This window comes from Pinus tabuliformis, chromosome 6, assembly GCF_031772625.1.
Source record: "Pinus tabuliformis cultivar Carrire ecotype Pingquan chromosome 6, CPIR1, whole genome shotgun sequence".
Lineage (NCBI taxonomy): Eukaryota > Viridiplantae > Streptophyta > Pinopsida > Pinales > Pinaceae > Pinus > Pinus tabuliformis.
In genome coordinates, this window is record NC_142292.1 from 1,441,820,986 (window position 1) to 1,441,841,970 (window position 20,985).

General features: G+C 37.4%; 1 protein-coding gene across 21 annotated transcripts in view; it reads right to left on the reverse strand.

Moving 5' to 3' along the window:
* Positions 1–11,305: 11,305 nt before the first annotated feature.
* Positions 11,306–20,985, reverse strand: part of LOC149264029 (soluble inorganic pyrophosphatase 6, chloroplastic-like) — a 154,221-nt gene continuing 144,541 nt past the window's right edge. For 2 of the 21 annotated variants that reach the window (XR_016259539.1, XR_016259523.1), the window contains 3 exons: positions 12,086–12,196; positions 11,673–11,732; positions 11,306–11,538 (listed from right to left, as the gene is read on the reverse strand). Coding sequence is in view for 6 of the 21 variants with exons in the window: in XM_089427432.1 (XP_089283558.1) it covers positions 12,104–12,196 (93 nt within the window). In the remaining 15 variants the exon portion in view is untranslated. Of the gene's footprint in view, positions 11,841–11,866; positions 12,197–12,528; positions 12,710–20,985 lie in introns of those variants that run through there. The other 19 variants (XR_016259538.1, XR_016259518.1, XM_089427432.1 and 16 more) reach the window with 17 other exon arrangements.

Consider the following 20,985-nt stretch of genomic DNA (forward strand, 5'->3'; position numbering starts at 1 on the left):
TCAAAAGGAGCACTGGATTCATAAGATTTGAAGACCGAACTCAAAAAACATAATTTTGGGCATCTTCATAAGTCATAAACACTAAGATTAAGGTCGCAAACCTGGACTAAAGGAGCGAAGAATTTAGAGAAGGATCAGAAGTACAACAAAAAGGGTATGCTCCTTCAGTTTTCTTCATACCTCAATCATCTAACCTCATGCAAAGACACTCGAAGTTGCAGTCAGCTAAGAGACACCTGAAAGTTGCAGACATGTGCTTGTAGGTCTAATTAATTAAAGGAGCAAGATTTTTGGCATAAAAGTCTAAGGTTTGAAATCATCTAAGTTTTGTGCATCTATATTTACCAACATAGAGTTGAATTTGTAAAGTTTTGTGCACAAGTTACAAAGGTGACCAAATCACTAGATTAGAATATATCTTGTAGAATAGAATTAGTCCTATCAGTGATCAAAGAAAACACTGAGTTATATGAAGGTTGTCTACACCTATTTTAAAGCCTACAATCATCATAATCTTTGAAAAGTAGCCAAGGTACATGTGGAAGAGGACAGATACCAATACACATGTATATAGAAGACCGAATCTATACAGAGGAAAAGAAGTCGACCTAAAGCATAAAGTGAAATTATTGTTGTATAAGGCATACTAGGCATGTTTTAAGCAGTTTACTATAGTGGTTATTGAAGCCCTAGTCAAAGGATCATTCTTAGAATAAGGAGTTGTCTACACTCTTTTGAAGGACGGACCAACCCTATTGTTGAAGACAGTCATCTTGGGACCAGATTTGTTGTCAAAAGCCAACATAAGTAGATCATAGCATCTTGGAGAAACTCTTGCAGCAAATCTTGGAAGACCAAGATAAGTAGTTCTTGAGGTATGTATAATTACTTTATTCATTCAAGATCCAATTAGGTTAGGATTTTAGGATTTGTTTTAGGGTTTGTAATCTTCATATTATGGAAGGTTGTTGACATATAAAGCTTTGTAAACCCTTAATAGTATTTGAAAAACATAAAGAAAAACCATAACCCTATTCTATTCCCTCATAGAAACCCTAATTCTAGTCTCTAGGGTTTGCAAATAGTCTAGGGTGAAATGAAGGTAGAATTTAAAATTCAAACTCTAGAGTTGATGTTTGGATTCTTGTGCATTATGATGGATCTTTAAAATGTTGAGAGAGAGACTCTACAAAAGATAAGTATTTTGTTTTGTGTTTCTTTCATTACATTGTTAATGGTTTCCTCTATAGATCTAGCTCCATTTCTATATTTGACTATAACCCTTTCTTTTATGCTTCCCTTGAAGAAGGAAGGTTTGCAAGAATATTCTAAAAGAAAGGTTAGTGGCTAGATTAAGAGGTTGCCTTCAAAGGAATTTTTTAGTCTCGAAAGAAGCATTGTTAGAGAAGGAGCCCTTCAAGGTTTGTAGATAGAAGAAACTCAAGGTATGTTTAAGATCATAAGACTTGTAACAAGTCTCCATCATAGAAGGTACGAACATTTTGCTTATTACTAACTTTCATGTCTAGGGTTGCACTATAAAGATTCTTATGTTTTTGAGGATGATTGATCTTTAGATCAAATCAATACTTGTCGTATTATATATCCTTTGTTAACTTTAATAAAACCTTAATATTTAGGGTTCACTATAAAACCCTAACCTACTTAGGTTTGTTGATAAAGTCTAGAACATATAATGAAATTCTAATCTCTTGATGATATGAAACCCTAGCTTTTTAGGGTTTGTTGTTGATGTCTAGGTTATATGATGAAACCCTAGATTTTTTAGGGTTTGATGAATTAAGGTTTATGACAAAACTCTTGTAATAATTAATGAAAAGATCCTAGGAATTAAATCCTACGTGTATGTCCTTTTGTATGATTGAAACCCTAGCTTGGTCAAAATTGTTGAATATCTAACATTGAAGTTTTGATGTTTGTATCTAAGGTTTACGACAAAAACCATAGTAGAGATTAATATGAGATTCCAGAGCATGATAATGAAACCCTAGATATAAAATGATTTCGCTATGATTAAATTCCTAACTTGATTTAGCCTTGATGATGGAATCTATGGTTTGTGACAAAACCCTCGCAAAGTTTGTTATAAGAAGTTTATGGCGTAAAAGGTATAACCCTTGTTGATTGTAAAACTAACCAGGTTTAGATTTTGAATGTCTAAAAATTTGATCTCCTTTTCTAAGATTCTCCCATTGTGATGACATGCTAACCATATATTGATAAAGTTAATTTCATGCTCTTGTACATAAATATTTATGCTTGGGTGTACCTGTTGTTGAAAATTTGTTGGTACATAGTCTTCAAGATGTTAAAGATACTTATATACCTCATATTTGATGATAACTTGATAATGATGTTGAGCATGAAGGCAAGGGGGAGTTGATGACATTGAAGTTTACATTGATCAATGACCTTTTAAAGATAAAAGTAATGACGTTTTAGAAGGTCAAAATTTCTGTGATGATATGATGATACGAATAAAAGAGCTTGTGTGGTTGGAAGAAAGAGGTTTGTATTGGACTTGTCCCTTACTTAAGAAGAAGCTTAGATAAAGACAGAGTATATCTCCCCAATTGAGAGGGAGGGCATATTGTGACAGCTATAGTGAAGACCTTAAAGAAAGAAAGAGATTGGAGAATGGTTGAAGCCCTATAGATGATTATTCGTGACTGAGAAAGTTGTAAACAAGACTTGGGCGTGTTGGAAAGTGATAAGGCTAAGTTTAGTGTTGCTAGAGAAATTGAAGAAGGAAGCTTTCGTTGATATGTGTTAACCTAAGCAGCATTAGAATAGTTGAAGACCCCGAAGTTTTGTGCTAACATACAAGAACATATATATTGAAAGTTTATTGATTGGGGTTGTGATTGTACAAATAATTGTTGTGCGAATCTCTCCATAAAAAAATTTGAATATTTTAGAAGCATGCTCAAACTGGTGGATATTTCTAATTTTGTTGAGGAGAGATGAAGTGCCGTAAAATTGCCTGTATGATAGTACTGGGGAGGACATCTTGGCATGGTTAATATTGAGATCTCTGTTGATTTCTAAAACCCATATGGAAGTTATCTATTGGAGCTCTGGTTTAGTGTTGACACTTGGATATCTGTAAGGGTTGTTGTCAGGGCATGGAGACCTAGATGGTATCTATATCCTGTTGGATTGATAACAAGGCCATGGCTTGATGGTACATATAGTGGCAAATGCCTAGATGACACCTTAGTCCCTGTTGGGAGGATACCTTGGCAGTGAGGGTATCCCAAGCATTGTGTATGTTTTTCTACTCTTAAGAACATTTCAAATTGAGGTCGACCTTGTACCGAAAGAACAATTATGAATACCTCCCTAGTTAAGAGGGAGTGTAGAGAAACGTAACTGGTATCGGTCTTTATAATTATATTTGAGTCATGATGTAATGTATTTGTCAAAAAGAAAGAAAAGAAAATTATTTATAAGCATGGGTTTCATGCTCAATTGATTTTTGTTCTAGGTCAAGCCTCCATTAAAGCCCTCTAGATTTGTGTCAAAAGTTAGTGATAGTCAAAAGACCCTTCTTGGGAATATATGTGTGTGTGTGTGTGTGTTTTGTCAAAATGTATAATAAGCCTCCATTCATCAAGTCGGCTCCATCTTCTACTAGTCGGCCTCATTGAAGGGACTCGTCCTCACACAAAAAGGCTATATATATACAAGTGCATTCAACCATTTGAAAGGAGCATACATGTAACATATTCAATCTGCAATTCTAATGCAAAAAGAAGAGCGAAAAAGGAATAGAAGTAGGGATGTTTGATGAGCGAGAGTCCAATCAAAAATTAAGATCAAAATTCCTCCCACAACAGTGCACACATGTGAAGGTTCCTGAAGCATACAAATGAATTTGCAGGGTCGGAGGTACAAACTAAAGGAAAGAGTCGAGATCTTTTGGAAGTGTGATTTGGGTTGATCATGAATAGTCTTGTCTAGAAAGTTGACTTGATGGATGGGGGAAGGTCTGGTTTTAGTTTAGAAGTCTTGGTTGTCTCATTTGATTCGATTATTGAAGAAGAGAAGCAGTTTTCAGATTTTCCCCTAGGAGAGGTGTTTTTTCGTGGCTGAGTGTCTACATCTAGTGTCCATTTATCTTTGATGATCTTCGTGCTTTTGGTAGTTGTTTGATGATAAATTACGTAATACTAATAAGTAGAAGAATAATCTAATTAAAGAAGTAAAAGAACATCACAAGCACCTATCAAGTTAGAGAAATCATTTTAATTGGTTACCCTAATGATTTCTCAATAGGATGATGTGATAAGCGAGTAAATGAATCCAAGAGGTCAAGTTTGTTGAAGAAAATGTAACTAGGTTCGGTCTTCATAAATATACTTTTGATATTTGTACTTATTCAAGAAAAGAAATATTGTTTTTATAATATATGTCAATGAGTTTCTTGCTCATTGAAGTAGGTCTAGCACATGTCAAAGTGTTATAGGTGAGTCAAAGAGTCAAAAGAATTACGTTGAAGACCTTAAGGGCCTATTACATCATGTATAAATATATATTAAAGTCAAAGAGAAAAACCTCCAAGCAAAGTCAAGTCTACTCCTATGCAAAGGCACCATCAAGAAGCTCCTTCAAGCATGCTACACCACCATAGAAACTATCCAAAGTCTGCGCAACAAATCGCCCTCCAAACAACCCTCAAAGTTAGCCTACAAACAAGGTGACAAGTCGGCCTTCTAGTCAGCCTAAATGGAGGGGCAGACCTCTATATATAGAGGTTGTCCACTCCTCTGTAATGCATTCAAGGATCTCTGAAATAGGCAAAAGACAAGGAGTCAAGATTAGAGTGAGACAAGCCGAAGATAAAGAGCCTCTAGTGCAACGAAGTAGGGAGAAGTCTAAGCGAAGATTGAAGGATTGTTTCTAGGGAAAAACGCAGTCACACATGCGAGAAAAGGAGGGCTTTCAATGGACATATCAGCAACAATATAACAATCCCATACTTCTCATTGTTAGGGGTTGAAACTTAGGCCTATAAGGCCTCTCATTGGAGCGAAGAAGAGACTCTCACATACAAAGGAGAAAGGAATCAAATACACCACGAAACCTCCCACACATGTGAGGTTTTGCGCTGCATCGCTGCAACATCAAGTCTGCAATCTTACATTAAGAAGATGCTCGATTGGTGAAGAGAAGAAAAGAATCATCCTATGTGAGTAGGTACACTTAGGATCAAGAAGAAACATCTCTTCTGGAACTAGCATAAGAGAGCCTACCACCAAGGAGTAGGAGAACGAAGTGCCGAAAGAAGTCTCGAGGAATAAGGTGCAGAAAGGACTTGACTTGTGCTTGGAGGATACTCTTGTCAGGTGTCTAGGGTTTGGCAGTGATCAATAGAAGCTTCAATAAGAGAAATTCACTCAAGGGGTTTCCTCTCAAGAGAATAGAGGTTTTGGCCCTGGCATAGAGCCAACTTCGTGTGTTCCCGTTTTGATGTTTTGGTAGCAGTTTGATGAAGTACACACATGTGCACTAATAACAAGAAGAAGAAGAATAAGCTAATAAAGAAAAGTAAAAATATCCCACAAATTGTTATCAAGTAATGAATAATCACACTATACTACTTTGCCTTAAGATTCTTCAACATGGTATTAGAGCTAAAGTGACACGTCAAGGAAAGGGCATCTCAAGAACACTCATCAAGGGAGAAGCATCTACAAAGTTGAAGCATCAAGTCTAGAAGTCTCAATCACCTCAAGGACAAGAAGGTCTACAATCCATCATTCATCAAGGAAGTCTACACAGCAAGAAGAAGAGCCTTGCTCAAAGGCACCTACAAAGAAGCGCAGATTGAAGCAGGACCTACATCAAGCTACAAGTCATCAAGCAAATCTCAAGCAAGCCCACTTGGAGAAGCCAACTTGAAGAACAGCAAGATCAAAGGAAGGCAAGCCATCAAGTCTTCAAGGAGGAAGCAAATCCATTACATCTCAAAACCTATCAAGTAAGTACATGTCCCCTTCTGAATATACATCAATATCTTTTTGCAAGGAAAGCAATAAATTGGTTTCTTGCATGGAAGAATAGGATTGATCTACTTCTCAAGGAGAATGAACTCCTAGAACATGTCAAAGGGAATATCATTGTTCCTGCTAAGGAACAAACTCAGCCCTTAGCTAAGTACAATAAGGATGAGAAAAGAGCTCAAAGGATTATGATAGAATCAATCAAAGACTCTCTCATTCCCTATGTCTCCAAATTTGAGACATCGAAAGAAATTTATGACAAGCTAGTAGAGCTATTCTCGATATCCACAACCAGAGAAGTGATATCTCTGAGGAATGAATTATACAAGATGAAGATAAAAAAGGAAGGAATAGCTCCCTACTTCATGAAAATGTATGAAATGAGATATCAACTTCAAGAGCTTGGGGAAGTCATGTCTGACAGAGAAATGACCACTATAGTACTCAATTCTCTACTTGAGGATTGGGGCAACTTCACATCAAGCAAATATGCCAAGAAGGAAGCAACCACTCTCAGTGAAATGTGATCTCTATGCAGGACAGAGGAAACCAGACTCAAGGCAAAAGAAGATGTGGGATCAAAGGAGCAAGCATTTTCTACCATGGCCAAGAGAAAGGGTAATTTTGGCAAGTTGGTCCACAAAGAACAAACAACAAAGACATGTCCAAAATCCAATGTTTTAGATGTTAAGAATATGGACACTACAAAAGGAATTGTCCTAAGCTTAACAAGGACAACAACAACAAAAGAAAGAGGGAAGAAGCTCACATGACTCAAGAGGTGAAAGAAGAAGAAAAGAAACAAAAGAAGGAAGATCCTTCGGATCTCTACTATGACTAAGTCAAGCTATTTACTTCTAGTCTCTATGAAGAAGAAGTTGCTGACGAAGGAAAGAGTCCCTTGTTAAGAGGGAGCTCTAACATGTCCCTGATCAAGAGGGAGTTTTGGATCACCCCAGATTACAAAGGAGTGAAAATTGTGTTTTTCCATTTCATGGGTCAAAAAACTAGACCAGGACTAACAACCGTAAGTCTAGATGAAGGCCATGAATGGAAATGTAAACACAAGATAGACACAACATTCTTGTCTTCACTTGGGAAGAAAGAATGGGAGTATTGGGTAATCATCTGGCATTTGATACTCTTTGAGGATGTGTAGGGCATCCAAGACAGGAGGAGGCAAGGGGACCGATATTCTTTGAGGGTTGGGAACCCAAGACAAGAATAGTCCTAGAAGGTCATACTCAATGAACACCCGGGTGGGTATGTACCTTGAGAGACAATGATGAAGGTGTCTATAAATCATTGGTCTCGACAACATTGTAGCTCATGGTCTCGTAGAGAGATGGAGTTGTTAGTCAAGGCCTTGCACTATGACAATGCTGATGGATATGATGCTATAACAGATGGATTGCAAATCCGGTTTCTCTTATGTGAATTCTTCAGAGATTGATAATAGCCAAACACCTTGTAATGTTGTATGAATACATCCCTAGTTAAGAGGGAGTGTTAAAGGAAATATAACTAGGTTTGGTCTTCATAAATGTACTTTTGATATTTGTACTTATTCAAGAAAAAAATATTATTTTTATAATATATGTCAATGAGTTTCTTGCTCATTGAAGTAGGTCTAACACATGTCAAAGTGCTATAGGTGAGTCAAAGAGTCAAAGGAATTATGTTGAAGACCTTAAGGGCATGTTACATCATGTATAAATATATATTAAAGTCAAAGAGAAAAACCTCCAAGCAAAGTCAAGTCTACTCCTATGCAAAGGCACCATCAAGAAGCTCCTTCAAGCATGATACACCACCATAGAAACTATCCAAAGTCCGCTCAACAAATCGGCCTCCAAACAGCCCTCAAAGTCGGCCTACAAATAGGGTGACAAGTCAACCTTCTAGTCAGCCTAAATGGAGGGACAGACCTCTAAATATAGAGGTTTTCCACTCCTCTATAACGCATTCAAGGATCTCTGAAATAAGCAAAAGACAAGGAGTCAAAGCGAAGGAGGGAGAAGTCTAAGCAAAGATTGAAGGACTGTTTCTAAGGAAAAACAAAGTCACACGTGCAAGAAAAGGAGGGCTTTCTGTGGACATATCAGCAGCAATATAGCAGTCCCATACTTCTCATTGTTTGGGCTTGAAAATTAGGCCTATAAGGCCTCTCATTGGAGCGAAGAAGAGACTCTCACATACGAAGGAGAAAGGAACCAAATACACCACAAAACCTCCCACACGTGTGAGGTTTAGGGATGCAGTGCTACAACATCAAGTCTGCAATCTTACATGAAGAAGAAGCTCGATTGATGAAGAGAAAAAAGCATCATCCTATGTGTGTAGGTACACTTGGGATCAAGAAGAAACATCTCTTCTAGAACTAGCATAAGAGAGCCAACCACCAAGGAATAGGAGAACGAAGTGCCGAAAGGAGGATGAAGTGTCGGAAAAAGTGACGGGGAATAAGGTGCAGAAAGAAGGAAGGACTTGACTTGTGCTTGGAGGATACTCATGTCAGGGGTCTAGGGTTTGGCATTGATCAATAAAAGCTTCAATAAGAGAAATTCACTCCAGGGTTTTCCTCTCAGAAGAAGAGAGGTTTTGGCCCTCGCAGAGAGCCAACTTCGTGTGTTCTTGTTTTTATGCTTTGGTAGTAGTTTGATGAAGTACACACATATGCACTAATAAGAAGAAGAAGAATAATAAGCTAATAAGGAAAAGTAAAAATACTCCACAAATTGTTATCAAGTAACAAAGAATCACACTACACTACTTTGCCCTAAGATTCTTCAACAGAGTTGACTCTTATATATATTTGTCCAAGAGGGTCGAATAGCTACCACAAGCCAACTTGTCCAAGGAGGATCGACTTGCCCATGTGTTGACTTTTTGACTCGGAAATAAAATTTTATTTCTTTTCTTACCAAAGTAAAAATGGGGCTTGAATCAAATACATTTATTTTCCACTCATAATAAAAAAAAATTTACTCCTTTTCACTCTATAAGCATGAAGAACATGTTTTGACCAAAATATAATAATAATAATAATGATGAATATAATAAATATTTTTTGATAAAGAAATTACATTACATTACGAACACTGAAACTAGTTACAATTTCAACGGTGATGTGATCTCTTTTCATGGATGCTTATGTTGGATCTTGGATGCCACATGGTGACACAAGTTAGTTATTTGCTTTATCTTGGTATTATTTTCCATGAGATTTAGTTTATTTGGTATTTGCTTCACTATCCCTTGTTTAGTTAAATCCTTCTTCCAATTATTTGAGCAATAGAGACAAGCTTTTCTTTCCTTTCATCGTTTGGAAAATTGAGAACCTGTATCTTAACCCCTATGGCAAGTTGGTTTATTTACATTGATTGTTTCGATTTAGAAAAACTCCAAAGAAACCCTAGAATTGTTTGCATCCTAGACTTTGTATGCCCTAGATTGAGAAGGCACTAGTCCATCTTTCTCGTGACATTCTTTTAAAAAATAAAAATCGGTTTTGTTTTTATTCCATTGTAAATCAAGGTTAAATTACAACAAAATTTATATTTTCAGCATTTTATGGCTGCTTGATGAATGCCTAGAGTTAAACATTGTTTAAAAGTGCTTTAGAAAGGCAAATTGATGTTTCTCATGCATTTTTCAGCGATATTCTAGGCCTGATGTCAAGGTTTTATATGATGTTATATTTGTAACTTTGTCCTTAGTTTACTCCCTAATTTATCCTTCATTCACAATAGTTTGATCACTATTTTCACAACTAAATTTGCTGTTGTTATAAGCTATTGTTTCGCTGCATTTGCTGGTTTAAAACCCTAGTTTGCAGCATCCATGGATTTTTCTTGATTTGGTGTGTTCAGAAAACCTATTTGAGACTCTTTAGGCCAACCATAATCTAAAATTCACTCATAGCTCCCCTTGAACCCAAATCTAGAATTTACTTCATCCACCTCAAACCCTAATTTATTATACTTTTATCTAATGGATTTATATTGTAGGATACTTGGGGGTCGCTTAGCTTAAAGTCGTTGGGTTGTATGATCCCTAACCCTGCCAAGGAAGCCTCCCTTGTGATGAGTGTGACATTCACTAAATAGAAGGGAGTAGTTACTGAGATGACATTGGTGACACTCTCGTGTGTTGCACATTGTCTAGGTCACTGCATAAGGCTTTGTACTACGTTGCTCGATTTTGTTGCAACATGGCTTATACAATGATAGTTTCTTAAAAAGATGGGAAGGAGCAACATTGACTCCCATGCTAGAGTTATCCTAATGATAGTTTCTTAACAAGGAAGAAGTAGCATTGACTCCCATCCTAGTGAAGCCAGAGACCTAACTTGAGGGAACACCAACCTCTACACCTTATGGACCAAATAAAAACAAATATAAGAAACGCTTCCACACCTACCAGTATACCAAAGATTAAGTGGATCATTGTTACCCACCCTTACTGTATTGCCTATATGCAACCACTCACACAAGCAACCATTGTTCCCTACCTTCCATCTAGTTAGTCATTATGTGTAGCTTGCTTATTGCATTAGTTAGTCTTTACATGTAGCTTGTTATCGCTAAATGCAAGTGCGTGCAAAAACAACTGACAAAATGAGCCTTGCGTATTTGATTATTTCGTTCAAATCAAGTCTCAAGCTCATGTCTTTTGCCATCTAATATTAGTCCTTTAGGGATGGACGGCAATCAAATAATCACATAGGATAACCTTAATCTCACATTGCAACTTTTTGGATTGATTCCAAGACAACAGAGTAACTGAAGCTAAGAGAGGTGATTCTTTCTGTAATACAGGCACTATTTATTTATCCTACAACGTCACCCGTAAAATGGTCCTTAATGATAATTTCAGTCTTCTATGCATTGTGAGCACCTCCAACTTTAGGATGGTGTCCCCTATTTAATCTGGAGAATAGAACATCCTGAGAACAAACAGAGTTGACAGTCCAACCATATAACTTTTTCCCCATCATAGCTGGTAGTAAGAATAACATGTTAAGTTCCCACTAATATCATGTGTTTTTTAAAAATGCTGCAAAAAAATGACAGTAGTCTAACAAAATGACAAGAAATTAGAAATTAGTTCATAATTCTGTCATGATTATGCAGAGTGCATGGTTTACATTTTTAATGGTTGTTTACATTTATTAGCTTACTCGAATCTTTTCTTTCTATGTCCATTCTCAAAGAAGCAAAAGAAATAATTGAAATGCACATTCTACGCACAAACTGTTCTGTCACGAAAGGGTAAAATGGGGCACAGAACTAACAATGAAATTCATTAAAAGAATCTCTGAATAAGAACACATTGTCAGGTGTAAAGCATTTCCCAAGACAACTTGAGATATGCCAAAGCTCAAGTTACACTCGGTGTTGACATATAATTAATTCTTCTGGTAATTCTGCAGAATGAATATATATATATAAATGTATCAGTTACTTGGACTATGACATCTGTCTTACTCTCATGCCTTTTCCATGTGCTTCTGAGACACAAGATGAAGAGAAACACAAATATACATTATATCCAGAAATATTAATGCCTCCCAAAAAAACCACGAATAGCACCAAGAAAATAAAAAATGCTTGATAGCTCATAAAATGCTTGCAAAAGGTCAACCTTGTCATAAGGATCAAAATTTTTTGCTCTGGTCAATGAAGCTATTTTGTCTGAAAGAACCTACCAAAATGTTTTTTTGTTGATCAGTTTGATTGGTGAATGATTCGTCTTACTGTTTGATAAATAAAAGAAGACATAGGAATGTCAAGTCCTTTCAACACCTTCAGACTATTAAAACATTTTTCTCTTTAAAATTAATGTAAATTAACTTTATATGAACTTTAATTTTATAAAATAAATCAAATAAACAGAAATAACATTCCTTTTTTCCATAGAGACTGCAAGGAACTTAGCAGGTAGATTGACACATTGTCTAATCAACGAACATTACTTTTTTTTCATTTCTTACAACACAAACAGATCTAGAAGATCAATTGGCTTTGATGCAAAACGGAGGTAAGTATACTGTTAACCTTGAAATGATTTCCTGATTACGCTAGAGATAACTCCCCTGCAGGAATAGAACGTTTCACTAATTTTGCCCAAGATTCATTTGTCTCCGCAATTACTTTGAGTGCATACTCCTGCTTGAGTTCAAAACAAGAAAACCAAGATATAAAATAAGCAAGTTGAACAAAATGAATCATCAAATCATATACTTTAACAACCACTTTTCTATTTGCCAAAATATAGCAATAACTGAGGCATATCAACAATAACATAGAGCAAAAATCTAATTCTCATCAGCAATTATAAGGTTGCTTACAAAAGTAACAAGTACAACAGAGTATGACTGTCAAAAACACAAAATTCAACTTCTGAATCCAAATTAGTTGTTTAGTAAACTAACTTGGCAAAGAAGAAAGCTCTGAGAATTGGAGCCTCCCTGCATGTCAAGCACATGTATTCCACCTACCTTGTACTCTGTGATAATCTCTCGTCATTTATTTTCTATGTCCAATATTCCTTCCAGGAGTCTATGAAAGCAATGGAACAGTTTGTAGGCATCCAGTAATATTGCCTTGCCCTATGAACATTCTAACCAGTAATAGAGCTATCACAGAAATAGGATCATAAACCAGAAGGAACACTGCTACCTGAATTGTTAAAGAAATGCAAGAAAATAACGACAAATTCAGATATCAAAATATACTTCTGGCCTCCAACTAGATTATGGAAAACCAAAACTTGAAATGTTAAAACTAAGTTCAAAATTTCTATCAATTAAAGCCGCACCACACACAAGAAGAAATGACAAGATGACTAGGTCTCTTATTGAGAACGAATATAATGAACAACGAATCTGAATGAAATGATAAAGGCAAAGAAAGGTCCATAGGGATGCAGTGAACAGAAACATATAAATAAACATCAAGTAAATAATAGCTAAATTACCAGGATTCCAATATGGATCCGCCAACCTTTTGAAAAGCCAGGATCCAGATACGGTGAGCAAATGGTAAGTACAAACAATGTAAATATGCTTTTATAATATCTATCTATCTATATATATATATATATTGAAATTAGATATACACTAATGATCTAACACCAAGCCTATGGATCCACAAGAAATAATTATTTTTTTAAATGCATAATCCATATATAAAGCCAAATATAGTTTTATTTCTATATTCTACTTGTGGATTCATACACCTAGGCCATGTTGTATTCTGCTACTATGCTGCACACCTAACTCTCATATATTAACAAAACTGACTAAAAATAAAAAATAAATGGCATTATTTCCTAACACTTGAATGTATACAATAACAATTAATCCAATACCTAGCCACTATGTTTAAATAACTACTCAACAATGCTTTCCACTGCAAAACAGGTAATGTGACTGTTACCCACCAAAAAGTGGGTAACCCATAGCAGAAAAAATTTATCATCCTTGGACAGCCAGCCAAACAGCACGCCTATTTGATCAGCACATAACATGATGCTAAGATCCTCAACTTCTTGCTCCAGTCAGATTTCTCTCTCCTATCCGGGATTTCTTCTTGAAGGAAGATGGGCCATCCATCCACAAGTACTTTAACCATTTTGCATTCATGTGCTTTCACTTAATGTTATGGGCATACTACTATGGATCAAGGGGAAAATTGGGTAATTGACCAATCTTGATTGTATTCTTGTTCCCTCACTTCACCTGGGAGGTTAGCCTTTGACTCTAGTCTCATGGGACCTCCTCTGAGGCCTTGGAGTTTTAGGAAGGGCACTACTAAGGAGGCTCTAATTGAAGTAGCATGTCCAAGATATTCCATACTTACCACTTTCCATCTCTCCCATTTTTCATCTCCATTCTTCGGGCTAGTGGTCATTGGTCATGGGGATTGACACCCTTTCATCCTCATCCTTGAGTTTGGGTTGGAAAACTTTTTGCTGGAGGTTGATGCAGCTAAAAGAAAGGTAAAGGCATAAGAAAGTCACAATGAAAGAACAAGATAAAATGCAAAAGATGGTTGGGACATTTGATTAGAACATGGGAAAAAGCCTAGCATGAGCTCTAGCACATGATGCTTCATCTATTAAAAGGAACTCCTATATTGTCCCAACCCTAATGAGCAATGAATTGACTCATCATTAAGGGGTATTAAATGCAAAATCTCAAAAAGCAAGCTTGGGGTTCTAAGCTATGCACCCAAATCAGAGCAAATCACAAAGAAGTACGAGACATACCAAAGGGGTGGAAAAGCCAAGTGGAGGAAAGGGGTAACTCATGCCTTCATGATTGCTCCTTACATCTATGCAATCAGGATGTTGGAACTCCATTAGCTAGCCATTGGCTATGACACCTTGCCCTAAAGTCATTACCACTCCACTACCACCATTGTCACGCACACCTATGAATTGATGGACTAACTTGGAACATGTCACTTCCACTTGGGGGTTGGAAACACCTAATAGCGTTATCCAACAAACCATTGCTAACATAAGGAGGTAACCTATTTACGGGATTTGATCTAGTTAGACATTTGAAGGTGAGCTTTGTGTGAAGTATTATTGTGCCCCCAAGATTAGGTATTGTCCACTATGACGCATTTATGGTTATTGTCCCTAATGACTGGTGATTTTCACTTGATCTTGATAGGGTTTTTCCAGGTGGTATTATCACAGTAGTAGAGGCCTTTGGAGACATGAATATCACTCCATCCAACAACATGCCAGAGGTTGTACTACCCATTCCAAAGAGCAGATATGACCTTGTTGATGCAGTGCTGCCCACCCAAAGGAAAGCATTAGGCTACTTGATGATTCCACACAGTACTTGACACTCTAAGGCACCCCCATATGTTGAAATGGTGATCCTATGAAGCTTTGCACTGGAGATATTGTTGTGCTAAATGGACCCAAGAGGACCCCACACTGGCCTTGACATTATTTGATGGGCATTGTTTCTGTCGGACCCTGGACGATGATGGTTATCCTTGAGATGACAAGGGAGGGCTTACATATCACTTTTAGGCCCCAACGCTTGAGTAGAAGAGTGTCGCATCACCCCTCTTGTCTTCTATGTTAAATTTTTTAGAACTTTCTAATTTGATAATTACTTCTAATGATTCTTTAGCCAATTCTTCTTCCATCACATTTATCATTAAGCAATTACACATAGAAAATCTCAACCATGAAATAATAACAATAGTAGGATCATGAAGAGATAGCCAAACACAAGAGACAAAAATTTTATCATGGGAAAACCCTAACTAGGGAAAAATCCAGCAATCTTTTCTTAGAGAAATTGTCCAATTTAATAAGAGATACAATTTGATTCCCGGTTAGAAACAAGGTCAAACTAACCACAAACATACCCAAGTCAAACCTAGTCAACAAGAAACAAATTCAGCCTGTTGAGACAACCTCAGAAATTCGGTCAACCTGACCTCAAAACTCAGTCAGCTATGCTTCAGAAGATTTCAGTCTGTTGCCTCAAAAGAATCTTGGTCTATTGCCTATGAAGAACCTTGGTTTGTTGCCTCGAAATTCGTTCTTCTAAACTCCAATGTGTGAACAGAAGATGAGTATAGGTGCCTTGAGGAGGAGGACGAGTAGCCTTTATATAGTCATCTCATGAGCCCGAATTGGTGTGTCATGTAGGTTGGCTGACCTGAACTTGTGGAGACAATTAATTTGAATTTTAAAAACTCAATTTCCCTCTTTTGAAGCTGACTTGAATTCAAATTTAAATTTATTTTATTTTGTGGGACAATGCAATTTAGGAATACCGACAGCAACTACCAAAATTCAACGCTCCCTCTTAGCTAGGGAGGTATTCGCTTTGACTTCTTCAGATGTATCTCATTATTGAAAAAATTCTCCATCCCAAGAAAAGGTTGAAAGAAATTGATATGTTGATGAATCCATCCACCTCATGTTCTATTATAAAACCATGTGGAAAGCATCCTGCATCAACATCATGCAAAGGAATATAATCACCCACTAGACACATCCCCTTTGCAAATGGATCTAGTCACCCACTGGCCAAAAGGCTATCAACCACTCCCCTTTGCTAATGGATCTAGTCACCCACTGGCCCTTTTGGCCTTCTGAGATCAAGACTAGTCCTCATTCACCAATTATCCAATTGTCACCTGGAACCTAGTCAACGCATGTGACCTATGGTGAAACTATGGGCCATTACCATTCCTGCACGACAATTGAATGGTAATACACTACCCGATGCTAAAGGCACTCACTCAACCCACCTGGGGAGTACTATGGGCCTTGATTCTCTCTGGGCCATTCTCCCTAGCCACATTACATGGCCCTTGGTCAAAACTTTGACCTGTTAATATCCAAACCTAGGGAGAATGTCCACCCCTTGATGTTACAACATCAACACACTCCGTTTAAACAAAGGAAGCATTCTCAACCACTCCAAACTTGTCCCTGAAGTATACAAGCTTCACCCTAGGACAACGGCTTTGTGAGAATGTTAGCATCCTACTCGACTATAGAAATGCATTGGAGCCTCATTGCTCCCTTCTATACCATGTCTCGGATATAGTGGTACTCAATGTGCTTCAACCTGTCATCACGATCGTCTCCTATACCTATTCAAACAATCCTGCGAGTAACTTTCGAAGCCACACTGCTTCACAACCTGCTAACCTAGTTGCAATATACTCGGCCTCTACAATGCTGAGTGTGACAAATATCCACTTCCTTCTCATCCTAAAACATCATGATGTGCTCTTCCTGTCTTCTGCACTCTCAGCTCGATCTGTATATTCCTGCATCTATACTTCATCAATTGAGACATATCTCAATCCATAATTGACCGTGCCATGTAGATATCTCAATACATGCCTAATCCACGTGCCTTGGCTCAATCATAAACTGGTCAGTTTCCTTCACTAGATTCGTTACCATCGCTGCTTTTTGGTCACCTTGATTGGGTGCTCCCTCTAAAACAGATCTTGTTGTGGCAAACCTAGCTACTACCTCTGTCACTTAGCTTCTTCAGATTAGTTACCATGGGAGTGGCCATGGACTGGTTGTCCATCATCCCAAATCTCTGAAGGATCGTGATAATATGCTTCCTTTGACCAAGGAAGATCTCACCCGACTTCTGCCACACTTCTAGTCCCAAGAAGTAATGTATCCAACCAAGATCCTTCATCTCGAACTCAGAGGTCAACTCCCTCTGACATTGAAGTCTTCTCCCGTCATAAACAAGTCATATAATAACAAGATCCACCAAGACTAATCAGAGAATCATCAATCTGAGAGTACCATGCCCGAGGTCTATACAAAGCCTTCTTTAGCCTGCAAACATGAGATTCCCTCTCACGTACCTCAAAGCCCTGAGGTAGCTCTATGTACACTTCTTCTTCCTCAATTACTCCATTGAGGAAAAGAAGTCTTTACATCCATCTGATGTAATCTCCAATCCATGATAGAAGTAATAGAAATAATAATTCTAATAGAAGCATACCTGGCAACTGGAGAAAATGTCACTTCATGGTCCTCTCCCTCTTTCTAGGAGAACCCTATCGAACCTGGCTTTGCACTTCTCTATGTTGCCATCTACCGCATACTTCATCTTGAAGATCTATTTGGAAGTCACCACTGACTTCCCTTCGGCATAATTTCCTTCATCATGGCATCCTTCAAACTTGTTGGCCTGCTTGCTCCCTCTAAACTAGGAGCTCCTTCAGTCATTAGGTACAATTATAGATGTCAATACAATTTCTCCCTCTTGAACACAAACCATTCTAGGAGAATCCCCTTGCCACAAACTTTGCTTTGTTCTTCCAATGCTTTCATTTGTTGCCAAAGACTTGGTATCCTTCACGATGTACCTGTAATCCTCACTAGGAAGTCATGAAAGAAACTATTATAACCAAGCAAAAGATACAAAGACAAGAGGCTATCTAATAGTAAAACAATAATAATCAAGGAAGAGAGATATAAAGTACTTATCTGTTGAGGATTGTAGGGAATTGTCAAATCCATGTTGATCTTTGCCTTCTTGCAGAAATCATTGAAATCTATCTACAAACTCATCATCATCGTCCTCATCATCAGCATGTTGCTTTCATTTCCATTCCTTTTTGGCATGAGCTAGGGTTTCTTTGTCTAGCTCTAGGGTTTTATCCACAAACCCTAGTTGCTTTATAGGTGAAGAACCCTTTCTCCTCTGGTTCAATCTGTAACATTAAGGACCAAACAATGGCACCCCAGCACCAGCAATGTATCTTAGCCAATACAATCATAACCTCAATAGTACAATACTAGCAACATATGCAAGGCATCTTCTGCATACTTGACAAGGGCCTCTACAATAGTCATATTCATCAACAAATGAACACATGTTCTTGTCAGCATTCATATTGCTATTGTGGGCATCAATTGTTGGTTCTCAAACCATAGTGAAATCTAACAAAGATTTGATGCCACACTTCAATCTTGACCACTTATAGCCTTGGCATAACTTCAAGAATACAACCTGGTCAAGTGAATCATAAGACTTTTGGCCACTGATTCTACCCTGCAAGAAGGTAATATTGATGGCCCTGCATACTTCTTCCCTACAGCTAAGTCAATAGGTATTGTTCTAGGGTTTCACAAACCCTTAATCAAGTCTTATCCTTCAGATCTTCTAGGGTTTTACAAAACCCTAAGTCTATCAGCTCTTCCAAGAATGAGAGAGTCTTTCATCATAGCTCCCTTTGGCTCTTTCAAACAATATATACAAGACATACTTGTCAAGGACCACATTTCTACAACATTCTTCTTTGAGGTCTTATCTTGCCTTATACAAGATTCAACACAGTGCTTTGAAGCTGCCCAAACAAACCTACATCTGAGCTTAAATTTGGCCTTGCAACTCAGATTTCTAGAGTTTTGTTTGCCTTTATGTTATCAATCACTCAAGGAGGCTTCATCTTCAGCTGGTCTTCATAAGATTATGCTTCCTTCTACTTAATGAACAGAGGCTCTCAGCCCCTTCTAAGTTTGCGGCCTCCTTCACCAATTCTGTCCACAACATAGGGCTCATGTGGTCCTCATTTTTCTTTTGACTTGAGGCCTTTCAGCCCTCCTACACTTAGGGTTGAAGCCATTCGGTATGTGACTAGGTCTGAGGCTATTTTGCCCAAATCTAGAACAATCAATCTCAAACAAGATAGTGGAATAGACTGGCCTCTTCAAGGCTACTCTTTTACCATAGCTTTGATACTAGGTTGAATTTTTCAAGACTTTATAATCTGATAATTACTTCTAATGATTCTTTAGCCAATTCTTCTTATGTCACATTTATCATTAAGCAATTACACAGAAAATATCAATAACGAAACAACAATGATAGTAGGATCATGAAGAGATAGCCAAACACAAGGGACACAAAAAATTTACCTTCGGAAAGCCCTAACTAAGGAAAAACCTAGCAACCTTTTCTTAGAGAAATTGTCCAATTCAACAAGAGATACAATATGATTTCCAATTAGAAATAAGGTCAAGCTGACCACAAACATACCCAAGTCAAACATGCTCAACCAGAGACAAATTCAGCCTACTGAGACAGCCTCAGAAATTCGGTCAACCTAACCTCAAAATTCAGTCAATTGTGCTTTAAAAGATTCCCATCTGCTGCCTCAGAAGAATCTCGGTCTACTACCTCAAAATTCATTCTTCTAAACTCATACGTGTAAACAAAAGATGAGCATAGGTGCCTTGAGGCGGAGGATATGTAGCCTTTATATAGTCATCTCATGAGCCCGAATTGGTGTGCCATGTAGGCTAGCTGACTTAAACTTGTGGAGACAGCTAATTTGAATTTCAAAAATTCAATTTCCCTCTTTTGAAGCCAACGTGTATTCAAATTTAAATATATTTTATTTTGTGGAATAATGCAATTTAGGAATACCCACAGCAACTACCAAAATTCAACATTCTAGAGAGTGATGTTGGGCACTATGATGATGACTTCTTGGTTTAAAGGCATTCCCATGGACGTGGAGCTACTCCTTAGAGTATGGAGCACTCATTTGCCATTTGACACACACTTGTGGCCTTTAGATCTCATTTAGAGGATGATGTCATAGTTGAGGAGCCATTTTCTTCCACGTGTAGGCTTTTTAGCATCCTTTGTTATGTTTTTGAGCTATGAGGTTAGGTTGTAACCTTTCTCTAGTGGAACACTCAAGTAAACTTGTACTTCGGGGTTTTACTCGTATTATTGTAGAAATGAGAGAGATAAGTCTCATGTAAATAGAGGCTCCCACCATTTCAACTTTTCATCATCACACATTCTATTCTCTTCTCTCCAACAGGGGTGTGAATTAGTCTTTTTCCCTACAATTGGCAAGATGTGATCTTTTATCATGTGATTTTCCTGTAGAGTTGATCTTTTGTATGGAGATGTTATTCTGAGATTGTAAGTTTAATGCTTTATCCTTGATATTTTGCATATTAAATGTATAAAGTAGGATTTCTATTTTGTGCCATGACTAAAAGCTAAATTTATGTTGAAATCTTGCTACATTATTGCATGTAAAATTGTTCTCCTTAAGGGCTATAGGAAAAACCTTAATTGTGCATTCCCTATATTTAATTTCTCCCATCACAAAATAAATAGTTAGGGTTTTAAAAGTGGAAGCCCTAGCCATACCCCACTACTCTAGCAAAATATTTCCCTTGAAATTTAGCCCTAGAAAATGACATTAAACCCTTACAAGATAAGGCATCAATCTTTATTGTTTTGATAATCCATAAAACTGTTTAATTTTCTTCCTTTACCCATTCGCGGACATCTAGGGTGAGCCACTAGGGTTTTTTATGGCAATTTTATGCATAAAAGTGACTTTTTGTTGGATATTTGTGGCTTATAAATTAGGAATTGCATCTATAAATCATAAAAAGG